This window comes from Coregonus clupeaformis, chromosome 3 (assembly GCF_020615455.1).
Source record: "Coregonus clupeaformis isolate EN_2021a chromosome 3, ASM2061545v1, whole genome shotgun sequence".
In the NCBI taxonomy this organism is placed as follows: Eukaryota; Metazoa; Chordata; class Actinopteri; order Salmoniformes; family Salmonidae; genus Coregonus; species Coregonus clupeaformis.
Genome location: NC_059194.1, coordinates 17,660,151 through 17,684,225, shown reverse-complemented (window position 1 = coordinate 17,684,225; position 24,075 = coordinate 17,660,151). Strand labels below are relative to the sequence as shown.

The 24,075-nt window shown below is 41.6% G+C and overlaps 1 protein-coding gene across 6 annotated transcripts in view; it reads left to right on the top strand.

The window, feature by feature from the left end:
* The window catches only part of LOC121541588 (E3 ubiquitin-protein ligase RNF130-like), a 101,677-nt gene that overhangs the window by 64,162 nt on the left and 13,440 nt on the right, over window positions 1-24,075 (top strand). For all 6 annotated transcript variants that reach the window (XM_041850723.2, XM_041850748.2, XM_041850741.1 and 3 more), the window contains exons 7-8: window positions 20,999-21,095; window positions 22,800-23,022. In XM_041850723.2, the coding sequence (XP_041706657.1) occupies window positions 20,999-21,095; window positions 22,800-23,022 (320 nt within the window). The remainder of the gene's footprint in view (window positions 1-20,998; window positions 21,096-22,799; window positions 23,023-24,075) is intronic.

The following is a 24,075-nucleotide window of genomic DNA, read 5'->3' as shown; positions in this document are numbered from 1 at the left end:
TTTCAAGCAGACCACCATAGTCCCTTGGCCAAGAACACTAAGGTAACCTGCCTAAATGACTTGTAGCCATGAAGTGCTTTGAAAGGCTGGTCATGGCTCACATCAACACCATTATCCCAGAAACCCTAGACCCACTCCAATTTGCATACAGCCCCAACAGATCCACAGATGATGCAATCTCTGTTGCATTCCACACTGCCCTTTCCCACCTGGACAAAAGGAACACCTACAGTTGAAGTCGGAAGTTTACATACACCTTAGCCAAATACAAAGTTTTTCACAATTCCTGACATTTAATCCTAGCAAAAATTCCCTGTCTTAGGTCAGTTAGGATCACCACTTTATTTTAAGAATTTGAAATAATTGTAGAGAATTATTTCTTTCAGCTTTTATTTCTTTCATCACATTCCCAGTGGGTAAGAAGTTTACATACACTCAATTAGTATTTGGTAGCATTGCCTTTAAATTGCTTAACTTGGGTCAAACATTTCGGGTAGCCTTCCACAAGCTTCCCATAATAAGTTGGGTGAATTTTGGCCCATTCCTCCTGACAGAGCTGGTGTAACGGAGTCAGGTTTGTAGGCCTCCTTGCTCGCACACGCTTTTTCAGTTCTGCCCACACATTTTCTATAGGTTGAGGTCAGGGCTTTGTGATGGCCACTCCAATACCTTGACTTTGTTGTCCTTAAGCCATTTTGCCACAACTGTGGAAGTATGCTTGGGGTCATTGTACATTTGGAAGACCCATTTGCAACCAAGCTTTAACTTCCTGACTGATGTCTTGAGATGTTGCTTCAATATATCCACATAATTTTCCTTCCTCATGATGCCATGTATTTTCTGAAGTGCACCAGACCCTCCTGCAGCAAAGCACCCCCACAGCATGATGCTGCCACCCCCGTGCTTCACGGTTGGGATGGTGTTCTTCTGCTTGCAAGCAGCCCCCTTTTTCCTCCAAACATAACGATGGTCATTATGGCCAAACAGTTCTATTTTGTTTCATCAGATCAGAGGACATTTCTCCAAAAAGTACGCTCTTTGTCCCCATGTGCAGTTGCAAATCGTAGTCTGCCTTTTTTATGGCGGTTTTGGAGCAGTGGCTTCATCCTTGCTGAGCGGCCTTTCAGGTTATGTCGATATAGGACTCGTTTTACTGTGGATATAGATACTTTTGTACCTGTTTCCTCCAGCATCTTCACAAGGTCCTTTGCTGTTGTTCTGGGATTGATTTGCACTTTTCGCACCAAAGTATGTTCATCTCTAGGAGACAGAACGAGTCTCCTTCCTGAGCGGTATGACAGCTGTGTGGTCCCATGGTGTTTATACTTCCGTACTATTGTTTGTACAGATGAACGTGGTAACTTCAGGCATTTGGAAATTGCTCCCAAGGTTGAACTAGACTTGTGGAAGTCTACAATTCTTTTTCTGAGGTCTTGGCTTATTTCTTTTGATTTTCCCATGATGTCAAGCAAAGAGGCACTGAGTTTGAAGGTAGGCCTTGAAATACATCCACAGGTACACCTCCAATTGACTCAAATGATGTCAATTAGCCTATCAGAAGCTTCTAAAGCCATGACATCATTTTCTGGAATTTTCCAAGCTGTTTAAAGGCACAGTCAACTTAGTGTATGTAAACTTCTGACCCACTGGAATTGTGATACAGTGAATTATAAGTGAAATAATCTGTCTGTAAACAATTGTTAGAAAAATGCACAAAGTAGATGACCTAACCGACTTGCCAAAACTATAGTTTGTTACCAAGAAATGTGTGAAGTGGTTGAAAAACAAGTTTTAATGACTCCAACCTAAGTGTATGTAAACTTCCAACTTCAACTGTACGTGAGAATGCTATTCATTGACTACAGCTCAGCGTTCAACACCATAGTGCCCTCAAAGCTCATCACTAGGCTAAGGACCCTGGGACTAAACACCTCCCTCTGCAACTGGATCCTGGACATGATGGGCCACCTCCAGGTGGTAAGGGTAGGTAACAACACATCTGCCACGCTGATCCTCAACACGGGGGCCCCTCAGGGGTGCGTGCTCAGTCCCCTCCTGTACTCCCTGTTCACCCATGACTGCATGGCCAGGCACGACTCCAACACCATCATTAAGTTTGCCGACGACACAACAGTGGTAGGCCTGATCACTGACAATGATGAGACAGCCTATCGAGAGGAGGTCAGAGACCTGGCCATGTGGTGCCAGGATAACAACCTCTCCCTCAAAATGATCAAGACAAAGGAGATGATTGTGGACTACAGGAAAAAGAGGACCGAGCACGCCCCCATTCTCATCGACGGGGCTGTAGTAGAGCAGGTTGAGAGCTTCAAGTTCCTTGGTGTCCACATCACCAACAAACTATCATGGTCCAAACACAACAAGACAGTCGTGAAGAGGGCACGACAAAGCCTATTCCCGCTCAGAAGGCTGAAAAGATTTGGCCAGATCCTCAAAAAGTTCTACAGCTGCACCATCGAGAGCATCCTTACTGGTTGCTTCACTGCCTGGTATGGCAACTGTTCGGCCTCCGACCGCAAGGCACTACAGAGGGTAGTGCGTACGGCCCAGTACATCACTGGGGCCAAGCTTCCTGCCATCCAGGACCTCTATACCAGGCGGTGTCAGAGGAAGGCTAAAAAAATTGTCAGACTCCAGCCACCCTAGTCATAGACTGTTCTCTCTGCTACCGCACGGCAAGCGGTACCGGAGCGCCAAGTCTATGTCCAAAAGGCTTCTTAACAGCTTCTACCCCCAAGCCATAAGACTCCTGTACAGCTAATTTAAATGGCTACCCAAACTATTTGCATTGTCCGTCCGTCCGTCCGCCCCCCTCTTTTACGCTGCTGCTACTCTCTGTTTATTATCTATGCATAGTCACTTTAAATCTACCTACATGTACATATAACCTCAATTACCTCGACGAACAGGTGCCCCCCCACATTGACTCTGTACCGTTACCCCCTGTTTATAGCCTCGCTACTGTTATTTTACTGCTGCTTTTTTTTTTTTTTACTTAACACTTATTTTTCTTAAAACTGCATTGTTGGTTAAGGGCTTGTAAGTAAGCATTTTACGGTAAGGTCTACACCTGTTGTATTTGGCGCATGTGACAAATACAATTTGATTTGATATGTGGTTGTCCCACCTAGCTATCTTAAAATGAATGCACTACTGTAAGTCGCTCTGAATAAGAGTGACTGCTAAATTACTCAAATATAAATGTTTAGTTTGGCCCAACTGACACAAGGACAATGTACCCACTCCTTCTTCAGTCCAGACCAGACCAGCTCAGTCCAGATCAGATATCAGAAATGTAAACGCAGTCCAGGACTGAACTGGTCATCTACCATTAATGCTCTCCATCCATCCTGCTTATCCAGTCTCTGTCAAAGAGGAGCAATCAGAGGGGCTGGGAGAAGGGGAAGTGAAGAACAGGTCCTATGAGGCAGAAAGGGCAAGACTTCACGTACAGTATGTCCTCATCCTCACAGAAGGTGTGGATGTGCTGATAGTCGGCATGTTTCAAAATCGCTAGCTAGTGTTAAAGGAAGTTGAACAGTTTGAAATGTCTGAGCAGGGCTCTCCAGATGTGGTCCAGTCAGCTCAACGCATCACTTGGGGCACACTGCCTTCCCTCCAGGACATCTACAGCACCCGGTGTCACAGGAAGGCCAATAAGATCATCAAGGACCTCAGCCACCCGAGCCATGACCTGTTCACTCCGCTACCATCTAGAAGGCAGAGACAGTACATACAGGTGCATCAAAGCTGGGACCGAGAGACCGAAAAACAGCTTCTATCTCCAGGCCATCAGACTGTTAAACATTCATCACCAGCCGGCCTCTGCCCAGTACACTGCCCTGAACTTAGTCACTGTTACTAGCCGGCTACCACCCGGTACTCTACCCTGCACCTTAGAGACTGCTACCCTGTGTACAGAGTCATTGAACACTGGTCACTTTAATAATGTTTACATACTGTTTCACCCACTTCATATGTATATACTGTATTCTAGTCAATGCTCCTCCTATATAGTTACAGCTGTACACACCTTTTCTATTCATATATTGTCCATAATGTCTATACACACCATCATATACATATATATTTGTATTCCGAACTCTGACATTGCTCGTTCTGATATTTCTTAATTTTTGTTTGTTTGTTTATTTGTATGTGTTGTTTTGTATTGTTTGGTATTACTGCACTGTTAAAGCTAGAACATAAGCGTTTCGCTGCATCTGTGATAACTTAAGCAAAATATGTGTACGCGATCAATAAAATGATTTGATTTGACATCGTTGCAACTGATTTTAAACATGAAGTGTTTTTTTGCCTCAGGCCTCAACCTGCTATTATTTAATTAGGTAAAAGACACACAATGCAATGCACGGCAATCATCATCTCACGACTACTGCCTACATACAGTACCTGTCAAAAGTTTGGAAACACCTACTCATTCAAGGGTTTTTCTTTATTTTGACTATTTTCTACATTGTAGAATAATAGTGAAGACATCACAACAATGAAAGAACACATATGGAATCATGTAGTAACCAAAAAAGTGTTAAACAAATCAACATAGATTTTAGATTTTTCTAAGTAGCCACCCTTTGCCTTGATGACAGCTTTGCACTCTCTTGGCATTCTCTCAACCAGCTTCATGAGGAATGCTTTTCCAACAGTCTTGAAGGAGTTCCCACATATGCTGAGCAGACTGCAGACTCTGGTAAGACAAGGGGTGGCGGTCTCTGTATATTTGTAAACAACAGCTGGTGCACAAAATCAAATACCAAGGAAGTCTCGAGGTTTTGCTCGCCTGAGGTAGAGTATCTTATGATAAGCTGTAGACCACACTATTTACCAAGAGAGTTCTCATCTATATTTTTCATAGCTGTCTATTTACCACCACAAACCAATGCTGGCATTAAGATTGCACTGAATGAGTTGTACAAGGCCATTAATCAACAGGAAAACGCTCATCCAGATGCAGCGCTCCTAGTAGCCGGGGACTTTAATGCAGGGAAACTTAAATCCGTTCTACCTAATTTCTACCAGCATGTCAAATGTGCAACCAGAGGGAAAAAAACTCTAGACCACCTTTACTCCACACACAGAGACGCATACAAAGCTCTCCCTCGCCCTCCATTTGGCAAATCTGACCATAACTCTATCCTCCTGATTCCTGCTTATAAGCAAAAACTGAAGCAGGAAGCACCAGTTATTCGGTTAATAAAAAAGTGGTCAGATGACGCAGATGCTAAGCTACAGGACTGTTTTGCTAGCACAGACTGGAACATGTTCCGGGATTCTTCAGACAGCATTGAGGAGTACACCACATCAGTCACTGGCTTCATCAATAAGTGCATCGATGATGTCGTCCCCACAGTGACCGTACGTACATACCCCAACCAGAAGCCATGGATTACAGGAAACATCCGCACTGAGCTAAAGGGTAGAGCTGTCGCTTTCAAGGAACGGGACTCTAACCCGGACGCTTATAAGAAATCCCGCTATGACCTCCGACGAACCATCAAACAGGCAAAGAGTCAATACAGGTCTAAGATTGAATCATACTACACTGGCTCTGACGCTCGTCGGATGTGGCAGGGCTTGAAAACTATTACAGACTACAAAGGGAAGCACAGCCGCGAGCTGCCCAGTGACACAAGCCTACCAGACGAGCTAAACCACTTCTATGCTCGCTTCGAGGCAAGCAACACTGAAGCATGCATGAGAGCACCAGCTGTTCCGGACGACTATGTGATCACGCTCTCCGTAGCCGATGTGAGTAAGACTTTTAAGCAGGTCAACATTCACAAGGCCGCAGGGCCAGACGGATTACCAGGACGTGTACTCCGAGCATGTGCTGACCAACTGGCAAGTGTCTTCACTGACATTTTCAACATGTCCCTGACTGAGTCTGTAATACCAACATGTTTCAAGCAGACCACCATAGTCCCCGTGCCCAAGAACTCTAAGATAACCTGCCTAAATGACTACCGACCCGTAGCACTGATGTCTGTAGCCATGAAGTGCTTTGAAAGACTGGTCATGGCTCACATCAACAGCATAATCCCAGAAACCCTAGACCCACTCCAATTTGCATACCGCCCCAACAGATCCACAGATGATGCAATCTCTATCGCACTCCACACTGCCCTTTCCCACCTGGACAAGAGGAACACCTACGTGAGAATGCTATTCATTGACTACAGCTCAGCATTCAACACCATAGTGCCCTCTAAGCTCATCACTAAGCTAAGGATCCTGGGACTAAACACCTCCCTCTGCAACTGGATCCTGGACTTCCTGACGGGCCGCCCCCAGGTGGTAAGGGTAGGTAACAACACATCTGCCACACTGATCCTCAACACGGGGGGCCCCTCAGGGTGCGTGCTCAGTCCCCTCCTGTACTCTCTGTTCACCCATGACTGCATGGCCAGGCACGACTCCAACACCATCATTAAGTTTGCCGACGACACAACAGTGGTAGGCCTGATCACCGACAACGATGAGACAGCCTATAGGGAGGAGGTCAGAGATCTGGCCGTGTGGTGCCAGGACAACAACCTCTCCCTCAACGTGACCAAGACAAAGGAGATGATTGTGGACTATAGGAAAAAAAAGAGGACTGAGCACGCCCCCATTCTCATCGACGGGGCTGTAGTGGAACAGGTTGAGAGCTTCAAGTTCCTTGGTGTCCACATCACCAACGAACTATCATGGTCCAAACACACCAAGACAGTCGTGAAGAGGGCACGACAAAGCCTATTCCCCCTCAGGAGACTAAAAAGATTTGGCATGGGTCCTCAGATCCTCAAAAATTCTACAGCTGCACCATCGAGAGCATCCTGACTGGTTGCATCACCGCCTGGTATGGCAACTGCTTGGCCTCTGACCGCAAGGCACTACAGAGGGTAGTGTGTACGGCCCAGTACATCACTGGGGAAAAGCTCCCTGCCATCCAGGACCTCTATACCAGGCGGTGTCAGAGGAAGGCCCTCAAAATTGTCAAAGACTCCAGCCACCCTAGTCATAGACTGTTCTCTCTGCTACCGCACGGCAAGCGGTACCGGAGTGCCAAGTCTAGGTCCAAAGACTTCTCAACAGCTTCTACCCCCAAGCCATAAGACTCCTGAACAGCTAATCATGGCTACCCGGACTATTTGCACTGCCCCCCACCCCATCCTCCTTTTTACGCTGCTGCTACTCTGTTAAGTATTTATGCATAGTCACTTTAACTCTACCCACATGTACATATTACCTCAACTACCTCAACTAGCCGGTGCCCCCGCACATTGACTCTGCAACGGTACCCCCCTGTATATATAGCCTCCCTACTGTCACTTTATTTTACTGTATATATAGCCTCCCTACTGTCACTTTATTTTACTTCTGCTCTTTTTTCTCAACACTTTTTTGTTGTTGTTGTTTTATTCTTACTTTTTTTGTTTAAAATAAATGCACTGTTGGTTAAGGGCTGTAAGTAAGCATTTCACTGCAATGTCTGCACCTGTTGTATTCGGCGCATGTGACCAATAAAATTTGATTTGATTTGATTTGTTGGCTGCTTTTTCTTCACACTGCTGTCCAACTCATCACAAACCATCTCAGTTGGGTTGAGGTCGGGTGATTGTGGAGGCCAGGTCATCTGATGCAGCACTCCATCACTCTCCTTCTTGGTCAAATAGCCCTTACACAGCCTGGAGGTGTGTTGGGTCATTGTCCTGTTGAAAAACAAATGATAGTCCCACTATTGCAAACCAGATGGGATGGCATATCACTGCAGAATGCTGTGGTAGCCATGCTGGTTAAGTGTGCCTTGAATTCTAAATAAATCACAGACAGTGTCACCAGCTAAGCACCATAACACCACCTCCTCCATGCTTCATGGTGGGAACCACACATGCAGAGATCTTCCGTTCACCTACTCTGCGTCTCACAAAGACACGGCGGTTGGAACCAAACATCACAAATTTGGACTCATCAAACCAAAGGACAGATTTCCACCGGTCTAATGTCCATTGCTCGTGTTTCTTGGCCCAAGCAAGTCTCTTCTTCTCATTGGTGTCCTTTAGTAGTGGTTTCTTTGCAGCAATTCGACCATGAAGGCCTGATTCACGCAGTCTCCTCTGAACAGTTGATGTTCAGATGTGTCTGTTACTTGAACTCTGTGAAGCATTTATTTGGGCTGCAATCTGAGGTGCAGTTTTTTTTTTTTTTTTTTTTTTTATTATTATTGGGGGGATGGATCAGCTTAATATTGCAGATAGATTGTATCTTCTATCAATGTAATTGTCTGCATCACTTCCAATCCCCCATGTTTATTTTTATTTTTTATATATATTCCCCTTTATTACTTTTCAACCCCACCATCCTTTCCCTACTTGGAGTAAATTAGTGAACAACAACGCCCAGGCCTCTACTTCCGGTCTATACTTACTATCTACACCTTATGGACAGAGTTAATTTTACAATAATTATATATATATATATATTTATTTTTTTGCTCCTGAACTTCTTCTACTCTCAACCTCTCCGATCATTTTCATGATGTCCATCCGGTTTGCTTCTAAATGCCATATCTTTCTAACTGTGCTCTTTCCCAAAAGCTCCCAACATACAACCTATATACTTATTATGGACACAGTATGCTTACATTATTAGCTATCTTTGTTATTATTTGTTGTTATTTGTTATTAGTCCCATCCTTCAACTCTATTCAATACCTCCCATCTATCTCTTAACACCATCCATATAGGATTTCTATTTGCCATATATATTTCAACCGTACTGTGATGTTTTACAAAAGTTCTGAACCTTTCTATTCTCATTGCTTCTACAGATTGTGAATTAAAAATAAACATTTTTGCTAAAAGTATTATTATATTATTGATTGATTGACTATGACTTTTCAGATCACCCAGTAATGCTATCTGCAAGGTTAGTTCCAGGTAAATATTGCAATCCTTTAGCCATTCCTGGACCTGTGTCCAAAAACAAGCTACAAATGGACAGAACCAAAACAAATGATCTAATGATTCTATCTCTTCACAGCAAAATCTGCAGAGCTGGGAAGATTGTATCCCCCATATAAATAACATTCTATTGGTAGCAAGAATTTTATATAATAATTTAAATTGAAAGACTCTAATTTTTGAATCCGGTGTCGTTTTGCGTGTCAGTTCATAAACACTATGCCATGGGATCGGTACGTCAAAGATCTCTTCCCAACTATTTTGCAATCTATATGGGATGGCTGTCAATCCTTTGGTCCTTAAGTGAAACTGATATACTTTTTTATTTATCACAGTTTTCCTTAACCAATTATGTTCTTTAATGCAAGGCCGACAGACAAGTTCCTTACTTTCTCCCCCTTCAACTTTCCTCTTCCACTTTTTGCGGTAAGGCTGCAATTATTTGGTTGTAATTTTGGGTAGAGCAGACATTTCCATATGTTTTTGTTAGCTGCATGTGCGACATAACTCCACCAGTCCTACCGATGATATCATTTACGAAGATTATACCTTTTTTAAACATTCTGTCAAAAAATAAAGGTTTTTTGTCAATTAGTATATTTGAATTTAACCACAATATTTGTTGCATTATTTGTTCTGTAGTTTCTGGAGGATTAAATTGAAATTGCAACCAACTTTCTATGGCTTTTTTTAGAAATATTGACATTTGGGAGATTATTTCCTTTTCAAATAACTGAAAGTGAGAGGTTGTAATCTGAATAAAGGGAAAAAGGCCTTTCTTGAACAGTGGGTGAGACAATCTTACTAATTTGCTTGAGAACCAGTTCGGATTTAAGTATAACTTTTGGATGACTGAAGATTTTAGTGATAGGTCTAATGCTTTAATATTTAATCATTTCTGTCCTCCGAATTCATATTCATTATATAAATATGCTCTTTTAATTTTGTCTGGCTTGCCGTTCCAAATAAAATTGAATATTTTTTTCTCATATAATTTAAAAAACTGTTTGCTAGGCGTAGGCAAGACCATAAGCAAATAGGTAAACTGGGATAATACTAAAGAGTTAATCAGGGTGATTTTTCCACAAATTGACAGGTATTTTCCTTTCCATGGTAGTAAGATCTTATCTATTTTTGATAACTTTCTATTAAAATTTATTGAAGTGAGATCATTTATTTCCTTTGGGATATGTATTCCGACTATATCTACATCACCATCAGACCATTTTATTGGTAAACTACATGGTAATGTAAAATTTTTATTTTTTAGTGATCCAATACGTAATATAGTACATTTGTCATAATTTGGTTTTAATCCAGAGAGGTTAGAAAATGTATCTAGATCCTCTATGAGGCTGTGGAGGGATTCTATTTGTGGATCTAAAAGAAAACATGAATCATCTGCGTACAATGACACCTTTGTTTTTAAGCCCTGTATTTCTAATCCTCTGATATTATTATTGGATCTGATTTTAATAGCTAACATCTCGATGGCCACAATAAATAGATATGCCGATAGTGGACAACCTTGTTTCACTCCTCTTGACAGTTTAAAACTTTCTGAGAAATAGCCATTATTTACTATTTTACACATAGGGTTACTATACATGATTTTGACCCATTTTATAAGAGATTCTCCAAAATTGAAATGCTCCAGGCATTTATATATAAATTCCAGTCGAACTTTATCAAATGCCTTTTCGAAGTCTGCTATGAATAGCAGGCCTGGTTTCCCATATTTTCCATAGTGTTCTATTGTTTCCAATACTTGCCTTATATTATCTCCAATGTATCTTCCATATAAAAAACCTGTCTGATTAGAATGAATAATATCCGACAATACCTTTTTAATTCTATGCGCTATACATTTTGCTAGGATTTTTGCATCACAACACTGAAGTGTAAGTGGCCTCCAATTTTGTAAATGGACTGGATCTTTATATTTTCCACTTGTATCCTGTTTCAGTAATAATGAGATCAGACCTTCTTCTTGAGTGTCAGATAATCTACCATTTACATAGGAGTGGTTAAAACATGCTAATAACGGTCCTCTTAGTATATCAAAAAGGTTTGGTATACCTCGATTGGTATGCCATCCAACCCTGGAGTTTTCCCGGACTTAAAGTCTTTAATTGCATCCAGAAGTTCCTCCTCTGTAATTTCACCTTCACATGAGTCTTTCTGTGTGGCTGTTAATTTGACATTATCAATAGAAAAAAAATCTCTACAATTAGCTTCAGTTAGAGGAGATGGAGGCGACTGAAAAGAAAACATATGCTTAAAATACTTTGTTTCTTCCTTCAAAATATCATTAGGTGAATTATGGGTGACTCCGTCAATTGTAACCAGTTTCATTAAGTTCTTTTTGGTAGCATTCCTATGTTGAAGATTAAAAAAGAATTTTGTGCATTTTTCCCCATATTCCATCCAGTTTGCTTTATTTTTATAATATATTACACTTGATCTTTCTTGAATAAGTTTTTCCATTTCTTTTTGTTTTTCCTCTAATTTATTCTGAGCCTCTATGTTAGTTTTTGTTGCCATCTATCTGTTCTGTTAGACTTTCTATTTCCTTTCTTAGTATAAACTCTTTTGACCTAAATTGCTTTTGTTTTCGAGATGAGTACTGAATTGCATGGCCTCTAAAGGCACATTTAAAGGTGTCCCATATCAATCAATCAATCAATCAATTTTATTTTATATAGCCCTTCTTACATCAGCTAATATCTCGAAGTGCTGTACAGAAACCCAGCCTAAAACCCCAAACAGCTAGTAATGCAGGTGTAGAAGCACGGTGGCTAGGAAAAACTCCCTAGAAAGGCAAAACCTAGGAAGAAACCTAGAGAGGAACCAGGCTATGAGGGGTGGCCAGTCCTCTTCTGGCTGTGCCGGGTGGAGATTATAACAGAACCATGCCAAGATGTTCAAAAATGTTCATAAGTGACAAGCATGGTCAAATAATAATCAGGAATAAATCTCAGTTGGCTTTTCATAGCCGATCATTAGAGTTTAAAACAGCAGGTCTGGGACAGGTAGGGGTTCCATAACCGCAGGCAGAACAGTTTAAACTGGAATAGCAGCAAGGCCAGGCGGACTGGGGACAGCAAGGAGTCACCACGGCCGGTAGTCCCGACGTATGGTCCTAGGGCTCAGGTCTCTCAGTTGGCTTTTCATAGCCGATCATTTAGAGTTGAAAACAGCAGGTCTGGGACAGGTAGGGGTTTCGTAGCCGCAGGCAGAACAGTTGAAACTGGAATAGCAGCAAGGCCAGGCGGACTGGGGACAGCAAGGTGTCATCATGCCCGGTAGTCCTGACGTATGGTCCTAGGGCTCAGGTTCTCAGAGAGAAAGAGAGAACGAGAGAATTAGAGAGAGCATACTTAAATTCACACAGGACACTGGATAAGACAGGAGAAGTACTCCAGGTATAACCAACTAACCCCAGCCCCCCGACACATAAACTACTGCAGCATAAATACTGGAGGCTGAGACAGGAGCGGTCCGGAGACACTGTGGCCCCATCCGAAGAAACCCCGGACAGGGCCAAACAGGAAGGATATAACCCCACCCACTCCGCCAAAGCACAGCCCCCGCACCACTAGAGGGATATCCCCAACCACCAACTTACAATCCTGAGACAAGGCCGAGTATAGCCCACAGAGGTCTCCACCACAGCACAAACCAAGGGGGGGCGCCAACCCAGACAGGAAGATCACGTCAGTAACTCAACCCACTCAAGTGACGCACCCCTCCCAGGGACGGCATGAAAGAGCACCAGCAAGCCAGTGACTCAGCCCCTGCAACAGGGTTAGAGGCAGAGAACCCCAGTGGAGAGGGGTTCTCTGCCATACAATAAGGGGATTCGCTGTACCTATGTTATGTTGGAAAAAGTCAGTTATAAATTCCTTTGTTCTAATTATAAATAAATTATCATCTAATAGGCTTTGATTAAATTTCCAATATCCTCGCCCACGTGGAAATTCAGTCAGAGTAATGTATATGCCTATTATATGATGGTCCGACCGCATTCTGTCCCCTATCAACACTTTTTTTACTTTTGGTGCCAACGAGAATGAGATAAGAAAGAAGTCAAGACGACTAGCTTGATTCAGTCTCCGCCATGTATATCTCACTAGATCAGCATATTTAAGCCTCCATATATCTACTAGTTCTAATGTATCCATGACATTCACAATTTCCTTAAGAGCATGTGGGTGATTGTTTGTGGTGTGATTTCCTTTTCGGTCCATTGAGCTATTTAAAACAGTATTATAATCCCCCACCATAATAATATTGTCTTGAGTTGCTTGCAGGCTTGATAATTTATTATATATATTGTCAAAGAATTGTGGATCATCATTATTTGGTCCGTAAAGGTTAATGAGCCATATCTGTTTATAGTCCAATACCATATTTAAAATAATCCATCTACCTTGCGTATCTATTTGGACAATTTGCACATTCGGATCGAAATTACTATTAATTAATATCATCACCCCTTTTGAATTTCTTTGCCCATGGGAGAAGTATATTTCCCCCATTCTTTTTCCACGCTACTTCATCTCGAATTGTTGAATGAGTTTCTTGTATACAATAGATATTATATTCCTTCTCTTTGAGCCATGTAAATATTGTTCTTCTTTTGTTATTATCAGCTAAGCCATTACAATTATAACTGGCTATACTTATTTCACCATACACCATAATGAGATACAAGTTTCAAGTCTATTTATCATTATATATGTTTGTAAATTTACCAATAAAAAATAGCGTAATGATTGAGTGTCCATATAGCTGTACCGTGATATTTGCATTGCTACGGAGTAACCCTTCAATTGTTCTCCACTAATTCCCCCGCTAAAGCCCCTCCCCATCCCAAGTTGAGCCGTCATCCCAGTGATCAGCATCCCACCCACGTCCCTCCGTATCCCTAAGGCCCCGAGAGGCCAGGACCCATCCATCGAAAACAGCACACAGTGCCACCCACAAAACAGAAGCAGGTTAACCGCCAAAAGCATTTCCAATGCTTTCACCTCTATATAGATATATCTATATAACTATTTTTTAATTTTTTATTATGCATATCCTATTTTCCATCATTATCAATTAATATGCGTAATAATGTCGGCAGTTCACGCATAGGATTCTAACATATAACCAGGATTGCCATTGTATTACATTTAATTCATTGACAAGCAATTATTATCCTAGCAAATAATTCCCGCGGTCCATCCCATCCCCCCCCACCCCCCACAACAGATGCCAGACAAGCACACATGCACATACTCACATACTCCAACACACTCAACCCCCCTCCCCCACAATCCACCATAAAATCCGATACTCAACGGCTGTTATATCCCAGAGCCCAACTCGAGAAATAACTTGATCTACGAGTGCACATACAGTTAAAGCTGATTGAGAAAGCATGCAGATTGAGCAGAAATTGATAACAATGTGAGATTTGATTAATCTACTTAATCTATGTCAAGTCCTAGGTGATGGAGATCAGATCCACCCTCTTCACCTGAGACACAAACACTCTGATCCCCTGTTGTAACCATTTTCCCAAGCATCTCCATGCGGTCAGACCTTTGATTATTTTGTGCCACCTGGGCCACAATGATAAACCCCCTCTCTGATTGTCCGAGTGTGACCCCCTCCCCATGGGTTACAGCCAGTGTTGCCAGCACTGCCACTACCTGGGTGGGTGTACCCCACCGGAATCCCCACCGGCTAGGTAAAAGGTCGTCAAGGTTCTCATTAGCAGCTTTGAGAATTTCCTTGTATATTATGCTCTCCCATCAGGGGGCTCTGGCTTTGTAGGACCAACCCTGCCAGGCAGGCTCAGAATCTTGAGGGGGCGGTGCTGCTCAAGTAGGTCTCTGACCGCATTTATTTCTCTGTTTAGGCTGCATATTCACAGCAGGTCCATAAAATAGATGGGAACTTCTCTTTGGTGTATGTGTCGCTCAGGTGGGTGTCCAGGTTATAGGGTTAGGGATCTTTCCATCATGATAGGACAATGAATAATTAGATTAGATGTATACTATATTTAAAAATGTATATCCCTCATCTACACAAAATTGAAAGCTCTCTCTCTCTCACTACCCCTGTTCATAGACCCCCGGTCGGCTCTGGGATATGCAACCATTTCCCCTCTCACTCACTTAACGCCGCACCTTTTCAAACACAAAAATGCACACCACATGGTTGACTGCGGAAGAAATGGGCCGAGCGTGCAAACGCACCCGCATCCACATCTGCTGCAAGGGGGAAAGGACGCCAGAGAGAACACAGGACCAACCACAACAACCATCCGCCAAAACAACAACCTCCCGCCAAAAAAATCCATGTTCTAATTATTTGTATATAAAGATGTATTATTCTGCTTGTTATATCGTTTTATCCATTTATAAAATACTATACTTACTATAAATGTTATTTAATATTACAATCCCTATCATTGCTAGTATCAGGTGCTCCAATATTTGACTCCTCTATTACAACTTTTAGAATAGCCATGGAGTAGTCTTTGTGTCTCTGAACATTTGGTTGTCAATATATAATTTATCCACCACTAGTGCAACACGTTTCCCTTTTAATCTGTTTTCCTTGAAGATTGGATACAGAACTTTGCGCCTTTCTACAATCTCCTTCGGGAACTGATCATTCATGCCTATTTTCGTGCCAGCAAGTCTTTTTCCCAGGGTTTTCACCATAGCTTTGTCCTTAAAAAAAGCAAATTTGGCAACGATTGGGCGCTCATATTTCTGTCCTCTTTTTCCGAAACGATGTACACGTTCGAGTTGGATTTTATCGACAGCCTCGAGTGGGATTTGTAGCGCTGTATGCAGGAAGTCCTTCATAATATTCTCTGTTATTTCTCCCTCCTTTTCCTGAATACCCGTAAGTACTAGATTTTCCCTCATCGATCTAGTTTGGATGTCTAGTAAGGCTTCTCTCAGAAGATTGTTCTCCTTTTTTAATTCCCTAACGTCCGTTTCCATTTTAGAGACTGTCACTTTTATTTCTTTGGTTTCTTTCTCCATTACCAAAGCTTTTTCGTCACTCATTTGAAGACTCGCTTTCAACTCTTTTACGTCTTTACTGACCAATTCTAATATGCCCAATTTGTCATTTATCGACTTCAACAGGTCGCTTTCCACACTTACCATACCCAGTGGTGAAAAGCATATATCATCTGTATCTGTCGATGAGTCGCGTTTCCTTTTGGGGATCGGCTCTCCACGCTTGTCTTCAGTCATGTTTGGGTGTTGCTTGTTGTAGTAATATTTGTCGATATATTTCTCTAGCCTTATGATCTTATTTCTGTTATTATCCAGATTGAATTATATTAACTGCGAATATATGAAATGCTAATATTTAGTCTAACTTACTGATTTTGAATATTATGTTTTCATCTTGAGGTGTTTTGTACCGATTTCTATTCAATACGCCATCTTGTTTACGCGTGCCCCGCCCTTCGCAGCTGAGCCGTCAACCGTTCCCACTTATCTTTGTCGACTGCTCTGAACAGTTGATGTTGAGATGTGTCTGTTACCTGAACTCTGTGAAGCATTTATTTGGGCTGCAATTTCTGAGGCTGGTAACTCTAATGAACTTATCCTCTGCAGCAGAGGTAACTCTGGGTCTTCCTTTCCTGTGGCGGTCCTCATGAGAGCCGGTTTCATCATAGCGCTTGATGGTTTTTGCGACTGCACTTGAAGAAACTTTCAAAGTTCTTGAATTGTTAATGTCTCTTTGCTTATTTGAGCTGTTCTTGCCATAATATGGACTTGGTCTTTTACCAAATAGGGCTATCTTCTGGATTCCACCCCTACCTTGTCACAACACAACTTATTGGCTCAAGCGCATTAAGAAGGAAAGAAATTCCACAAATTAACTTTTAACAAGGCACACCTGTTAATTGGCTAGTGATGGCTATTTAACAGTCTGATGGCCTTAAGATAGAAGCTGTTTTACCTCTTAATGATCGGATCCTTTTTTTAAATGTTCACCTACAATGACATACCCAAATCTAACTGCCTGTAGCTCAGGACCTGAAGCAAGGATATGCATATTCTTGATATCATTTGAAAGGAAACACTTTGAAGTTTGTGAAAATGTCAAATTAATGTAGGAGAATATAACACATTAGATCTGGTAAAAGATAATACAAACAAAAAACATGCATTTTCGATTATTATTTTTTGTTGCATCATCTTTGAAATGCTAGAGAAAGGCCAGACAGTGATATAGGATTCTAGATTTAATTTATGTTGTCCACTAGATGGCAGCAGTGTGTGTGCAAAGTTTCAGACTGATTCAGTGAAGAATTACATCACTACACAATATGTTGTATCAAGTCTGCCAGGAGTTTTCCCAAATGTGCCGAATTGGTTTTCAAGTACATAACTATAGAGAACATACAAAAAATGCTATGGTAATACAACATTTTAGTTTGCACACTCCCAGGAATGTCATACAAGATGGATCATTAGCTTCCCTACAGAAAAGACGCTAACCGTCACATCTAGATGGCCGGGCGGGGTGGGTGTGGATCCAGAGGTCAAACAGTAGAACCCAGTTCCTACATTCGAATATAAAAATAGATTTTTCAAACAAAACTAGACTACATTTTATCTCTGGGCCCCCCCGGTTTACAAATCAGATCAAGATTACTGAATGTAAGTACATTATTTACCTTCAGAGGTGAATGTACCAAACCAGTTGCCGTGATAAGTGTTTTGTTGTGCACTATTTTGGTATTTTTTTTGCTGTAATAGCTACTGTAAATTGGACACTGCAGTTAGAATTACAATAATTTAAGCTTTCTGCCCATATAAGATATGTCTATGTCCCAGAAAGTTGTCTGTTTACAACACCATTCTAGTCACATATCGCATATTGAGCAGCAACCATCCCTTATAAGGGACACCGATCCCGTAGAGGTTAACACATTTTGGGTTATTACATGATTCCATATGTGTTATTTCATAGTTTTGATGTCTTCACTATTATTCTACAATGTAGAAAATAGTAAAAATAAAGAAAAACCCTAGAATGAGTAGGTGTGTCCAAACTTTTGACTAGAACTGTAAGTGTCAGAGTTAGGCTACCTAAAGAGCTCATTTCTGTCTGCAATCCAAAGGTAGGCTAATTTGAAGTAACCTGTGCAGTCGACTGGTCATGTTAGTAGTTTAAAATGTACCTTTGGTTTGTGCCCTTCATCAGATAGGTGTTTTTAGGGCATACTGCAATGACACCAAGATGCACAAATATATTTTCTTGGCATCCTTGTAGTGTTTGTAGTTTAGTAGAGGAGCCGGAACCTAAGACTTGATCCTGATGGCAAACACATGGATTATCCACACAGACTTGGTGGAGAGAGAGAGAATGAAGAGAGGGAGAGCAAGAACGAAGAAAGAGGGGGATGACATGAGGACAAACAATAGGAAACAAGGGAAAGGCAGAGAGAGAGGAGGAGTGAACAGGGCTGTTTATGTAGAGTGGAGTTTATCGGTCCTGATCACGTGTGTTCATACTGTATCTCTCAACACCAACCCCTCTGGTGCCTCCCTTAAGTACACGCTGCTACCCCCAATCAATAACTAAAAGCATTGAAGTAATGGAGTACACTTGACCTGCCCTCGGCCATTCAATTTGTCTCTTTACATTTAATATCAGTCTATAGGACAGTGTCTTGTCAATGGAGGGACGATTTCCTGGTCAGACTTGGATGGACAGATAGACAGGCAGGCAGGTAGGCATGTGGACAAATATTTTAGATGCTGTAACAAATGCCATCTGGATAAACCAAACATACCAAATTTGATTTGATTTGATTTGATTTGAACCAAGACAGGAACAACAAACATAATTATCTTGGTATGTTGTTGTTGTTCTGTGAAGGCATCTGTTATAGTATCTAATAGGTGTCTGTCCGGCTGTCATTTCTTTCTCTGTTTTTACTCTGCTCTAAGAAAGAGTGCATTTGATATGGCACCCTATTCCCTATATAGTGCACTACATTTGACCAGAGCCCAATGGGCCTGGTCAAAATGTGTGCACTACATAGGGAATAGGGTGCATCCTGGGATGCAGGCAAATACTCTGAGCGGAATCTTTCCCTGACTGGAGTTTCTCACTTATAGCATACATATACACACACACATTCACACTGTAAAACAATCATACAAACTCCAACACAAGCTCACCCTTTGACACATTCCCAAACACTATCACACTGGTTACACACACACACACACAGCCCATCTGAAATTAGCCCACCCAACTACCTCATCCCCATATTGTTATTTATTTTGCTCATTTGCACCCCAGTATCTCTATTTGCACATCATCTCTTGCACATCTATCATTCCAGTGTTAATACTAATTGTAATTATTTTTGCACTATAGCCTATTTATTGCCTTACCTCCATAACTTGCTACATTTGCACACACTGTATATATATTTTCTGTTGTATTTTTGACTTTATGTTTTGTTTTACCCCATATGTAACTCTGTTGTTGTTTTTATTGCACTGCTTTGCTTTATCTTGGCCAGGTCACAGTTGTAAATGAGAACTTGTTCTCAACTGGCTTACCTGGTGAAATAAAAAAATTTAATGAAAAAACAAACACACACACAATCAAAGCTTATTGACACACACACACTTATCCAAGTCTCACTACAACCACAGCTTATCCAAAAGTCCCTCTCTTGTAGCACTGCTTCTTACTGCACACTGACTTTCTCCCCAAGCCATTGTATGGTTAACAGACTCATCATTAATGTATGGAGCCCTTGTTTTCTGTGCCCCCCTTGAAATAAAGTAAAGCAGTGGTAGAGGCCCGGTGCCCCCGCTGCAAGGGGCTTCAATAAGGAACATAACATGCCCAGGAAATGCCAGGCCATGTTAGACAGGCACTTAACAGAATCAACGTGCACTTTTATGTTTGTTCTTAGGTATTGGCGGCTAAGTATTTTCTATTATGCATGGCTGGTACTCGCACTTAAGGAATTGTTCTTTAGCAATAATGTAATGGGGCCTTGTATTGTTTTAAGGATGCTCATCATAAGGATGTTTAATGCACCATGCCTTTGATAAAGCCATCAAGCAGTTATGGTTAGTGATATGTTATGAGGTAGGCAAGAGAAGATACTGTAAATCTGTTCCTAATGGTCCTTTTGAAGTGCATTGAAACTGGCCGTCCGGCATCATATAGTAATAGGGAGCAGACCACTATTTCAAACATGATGAAGTTTCTCTCAGATCTACAATGGCTGTCTTTTGTCATGACGGACAGACAATGTAAACCTTGTCCAAGTTGCGCCACAATGATCACTGTGTCTGTAAAGCGCGACTTGTTTCGGTAACACTTTATATTGAAGTCCCTTAATAAACCATTTATAAACAGTTTGTAAAGAGTTTACTTACCATTGTTGAATCATTGTTCCTACATTTATAAATGTCAATAATCTCTTAAGAGTCTTTTGATTATTTTTTATTTTAGAATCCCCATTAGCTGTTGCTGAAGCACCAGTTACCCTTCCTGGGGACAACATTTATACATTTTATTTATAAACACTATTTAATTAAACTGATTTTTTTCATCAGCATGCTAGGCTAGCTTATCTTCAGCATAAGCTAGCCTAGCATGCTGTCGAGAAAGGCAGTTTAATTAAAATAGAGTTTATAAATGCAGACATGACTTTAGAGATTGCTTATTGACATTTACAAATGTAGGAATAATGATTCATAAATGGTAAGTAAACTCTTTACAAACTGCTTATAAATTGTTTATTAAGGGACCTTAATATAAAGTGTTACCATTTCCGCTTTCATACTCCAGGCCCTCCTTGTCAGCTCAAACATTGTGCAATCGCAGGACGTAAATGGGCCAAGGCTGACTTTGAAGAGCCCCATGTAGGCCATTTTGGGGCTTGTTTGTGGAGGTGGGTTCCTGCTCTTCAACCGTGTTCTTTGTTTCTCTTTCTCTCTGCACAGACATGTCTTCCATAAGCTGTGTGTGGACCCCTGGCTGAATGAGCACTGTACCTGCCCCATGTGTAAACTGAACATTCTCAAAGCTCTGGGAATCATGGTGAGTATTAGTGTAGTCAATATCTCAATGCCTTATCAGTAGAAATGTGTTGGAAGTCAGTTTGCCAATGTTATCCGGCAACGCCAGTACTCATAAAGAAAATTGTGATCAACTTCACAAACGACTCTTGACCCAAATAATGAGAGGAAAAAGATTGCCTTAATATATTGTCATTATCTACATTTACATGTTTATGTTGATTAACAGTAGAATACAACAAAACCTGTCTTGTGTTGTAGATTAAGACATTATTTCCCCAGATTGCCCTTCACATGCTGCTCCACATCATTGTGACAGACCATGTTCATCCTGGGGCGCGTTCAGTAGGATGCAACGTTTTGGAACGTTCAGATAGAAATAGGCTATGTAGAACAAACATGCCTCTCTGACATGTAGAATAAGGAATCACATCAGCTCTATTCATGGCATTTCTATCTGCAATGTAAAAAAATGTTTGGCAACTGAACATGGCCCAGGCAATTGCGTAACCATCTGTTTATGCCAGCTGTATATGACCTCATCCATAGTCCTAGTATTCCCCCTGCTGGCAATTTATGGAACTATTGCTCAGACACCAGAAACTAGTCAAACCAGGACTAAAGTGTTATCATCACATCTGATGAGCTGCTACAAGAGCTATTTGCTCTGAAGTCAAGTGTTCATGTTAAGGTCATGGTCAAAATCAGGGTCAGCGATCAGAATGTAGAAAATCCCAGCTGTTACAAAAACGTACCATGCCTCCGTTCTTTCTAGCATGACCTAACATTGGCCAAAGTTAATACGACACAAATTAGACTTTAACCACTAGCCATAACATTCCTCCAACCCTTGTGTTTAACCACTAGCCATAACATTCCTCCAACCCTTGTGTTTAACCACTAGCCATAACATTCCTCCAACCCTTGTGTTTAACCACTAGCTATAACATTCCTCCAACCCTTGTGTTTAACCACTAGCCATAACATTCCTCCAACCCTTGTGTTTAACCACTAGCCATAACATTCCTCCAACCCTTGTGTTTAACCGCTAGCCATAACATTCCTCCAACCCTTGTGTCTAACCACTAGCCATAACATTCCTCTAACCCTTGTGTTTAACCACTAGCCATAACATTCCTCTAACCCTTGTATTTAACCACTAGCCATAACATTCCTCCAACCCTTGTGTTTAACCACTAGCCATACCATTCCTCAAACCCTTGCGTTTAACCACTAGCCATAACATTCCTCCAACCCTTGTGTTTAACCACTAGCCATAACATTCCTCCAACCCTTGTGTTTAACCACTAGCTATAACATTCCTCCAACCCTTGTGTTTAACCACTAGCCATAACATTCCTCCAACCCTTGTGTCTAACCACTAGCCATAACATTCCTCTAACCCTTGTGTTTAACCACTAGCCATAACATTCCTCCAACCCTTGTTTAACCACTAGCCATAACATTCCTCCAACCCTTGTGTTTAACCACTAGCCATACCATTCCTCAAACCCTTGCGTTTAACCACTAGCCATAACATTCCTCCAACCCTTGTGTCTAACCACTAGCCATAACATTCCTCTAACCCTTGTGTTTAACCACTAGCCATAACATTCCTCTAACCCTTGTATTTAACCACTAGCCATAACATTCCTCTAACCCTTGTGTTTAACCACTAGCCATAACATTCCTCTAACCCTTGTCGTTACCCCCCTCCCCCCTTTAGCCTAACCTGCCGTGCGTGGACAACGTCGGCTTCGACATGGACCATAGGATAGGGCGCAGCCAGATGATGGCAAGCCAGCGGACGGCCCTGGTGGACCTGTCCAGTGAGACGTCCATCAGCCTGGAGCCCCTGCAGCAAGGCCACCCCGGCACTGGACCCCAGATCCCCTCAGAGAGCGGAGAGCTCACCCCCCGCACCGGAGAGATCAACATCTCCGTCACCAGTAAGTAGCTTCCACCTCGGACATCCTTTCTTGTCTTCAACTTAAGTTTTGGTTTTATTTCAATTGACTTTATTGATATGAAAGGTTACATTCAGCATTATAAAATCAGAGTTTCTCACAGTTTTATTTGATCCTTGCAAATCAGGACGGCAGTTAGCCTAGTGGTTAGCGTGTTGGGCAAGTAACTGAAAGGTCGCTAGTTCAAATCCCTGAGCTGGCAAGGTGAAAAGTCTGCCGATATGCCCTTGAGCAAGGCACTTCACTTAACACTAATTGCTCCAGGGTCACCGTTGATAATGGCAGACCCTGGCCATAACCCCACTCTCCGAGGGTGTCTCAGGGAGAGTTGGGATATGCAAAAAACAAATGTCCAATTCACACATGTGTATAATACACACTTGTATCTGTGTAAAATGGGACAAATATAAACATCCACCAAATGTATATTATTATAATTATTATGTAAGCTCTGTCTGAACATAGGAATAAATCAAATGTAGCCTTTTCATAGTTTACAAACTTAGTAAAGGAATTGACCTCTAAACAATGAAAACAAATTATCTTGTTATGCTATTTAAATTAGGTAAGGCAAAACTCTAAACTAAAGGCAAAATAATAATTGTTTTAAACTAAATAGCTGAAGTACCAAAGGATTAACTGGAGCTGCAGACCCTATTGACTTGACATACACACGCACACTCACTCACACACACTCACACTCACTCAAAATATATATCATAAATCCCTCCATACCCCTTTACCCCTCCCTTCACTAAAAGTGAGATTAGGGGTGTTCTGTTCTGTCAGCAAAAATACTACCACTTTTAAAAGGATCACACCGACAACCTCTCTCTCTCTCTCTCTCTCTTTCTCTGTCTCTCTTTGTCCTTGTGAGTTTGCAATCCTCTACAATGACTCTGCATTTAGATTTCAGTCTCCTTTCACACTTTCCCTTGACCTTGGACACACACACACCCCCCAGAGACTTGTCTCTTGTAAATCACACTGCTTCTCCCCGCTGCCACTGTCTGTTTAATCCATAATCCCTATCCA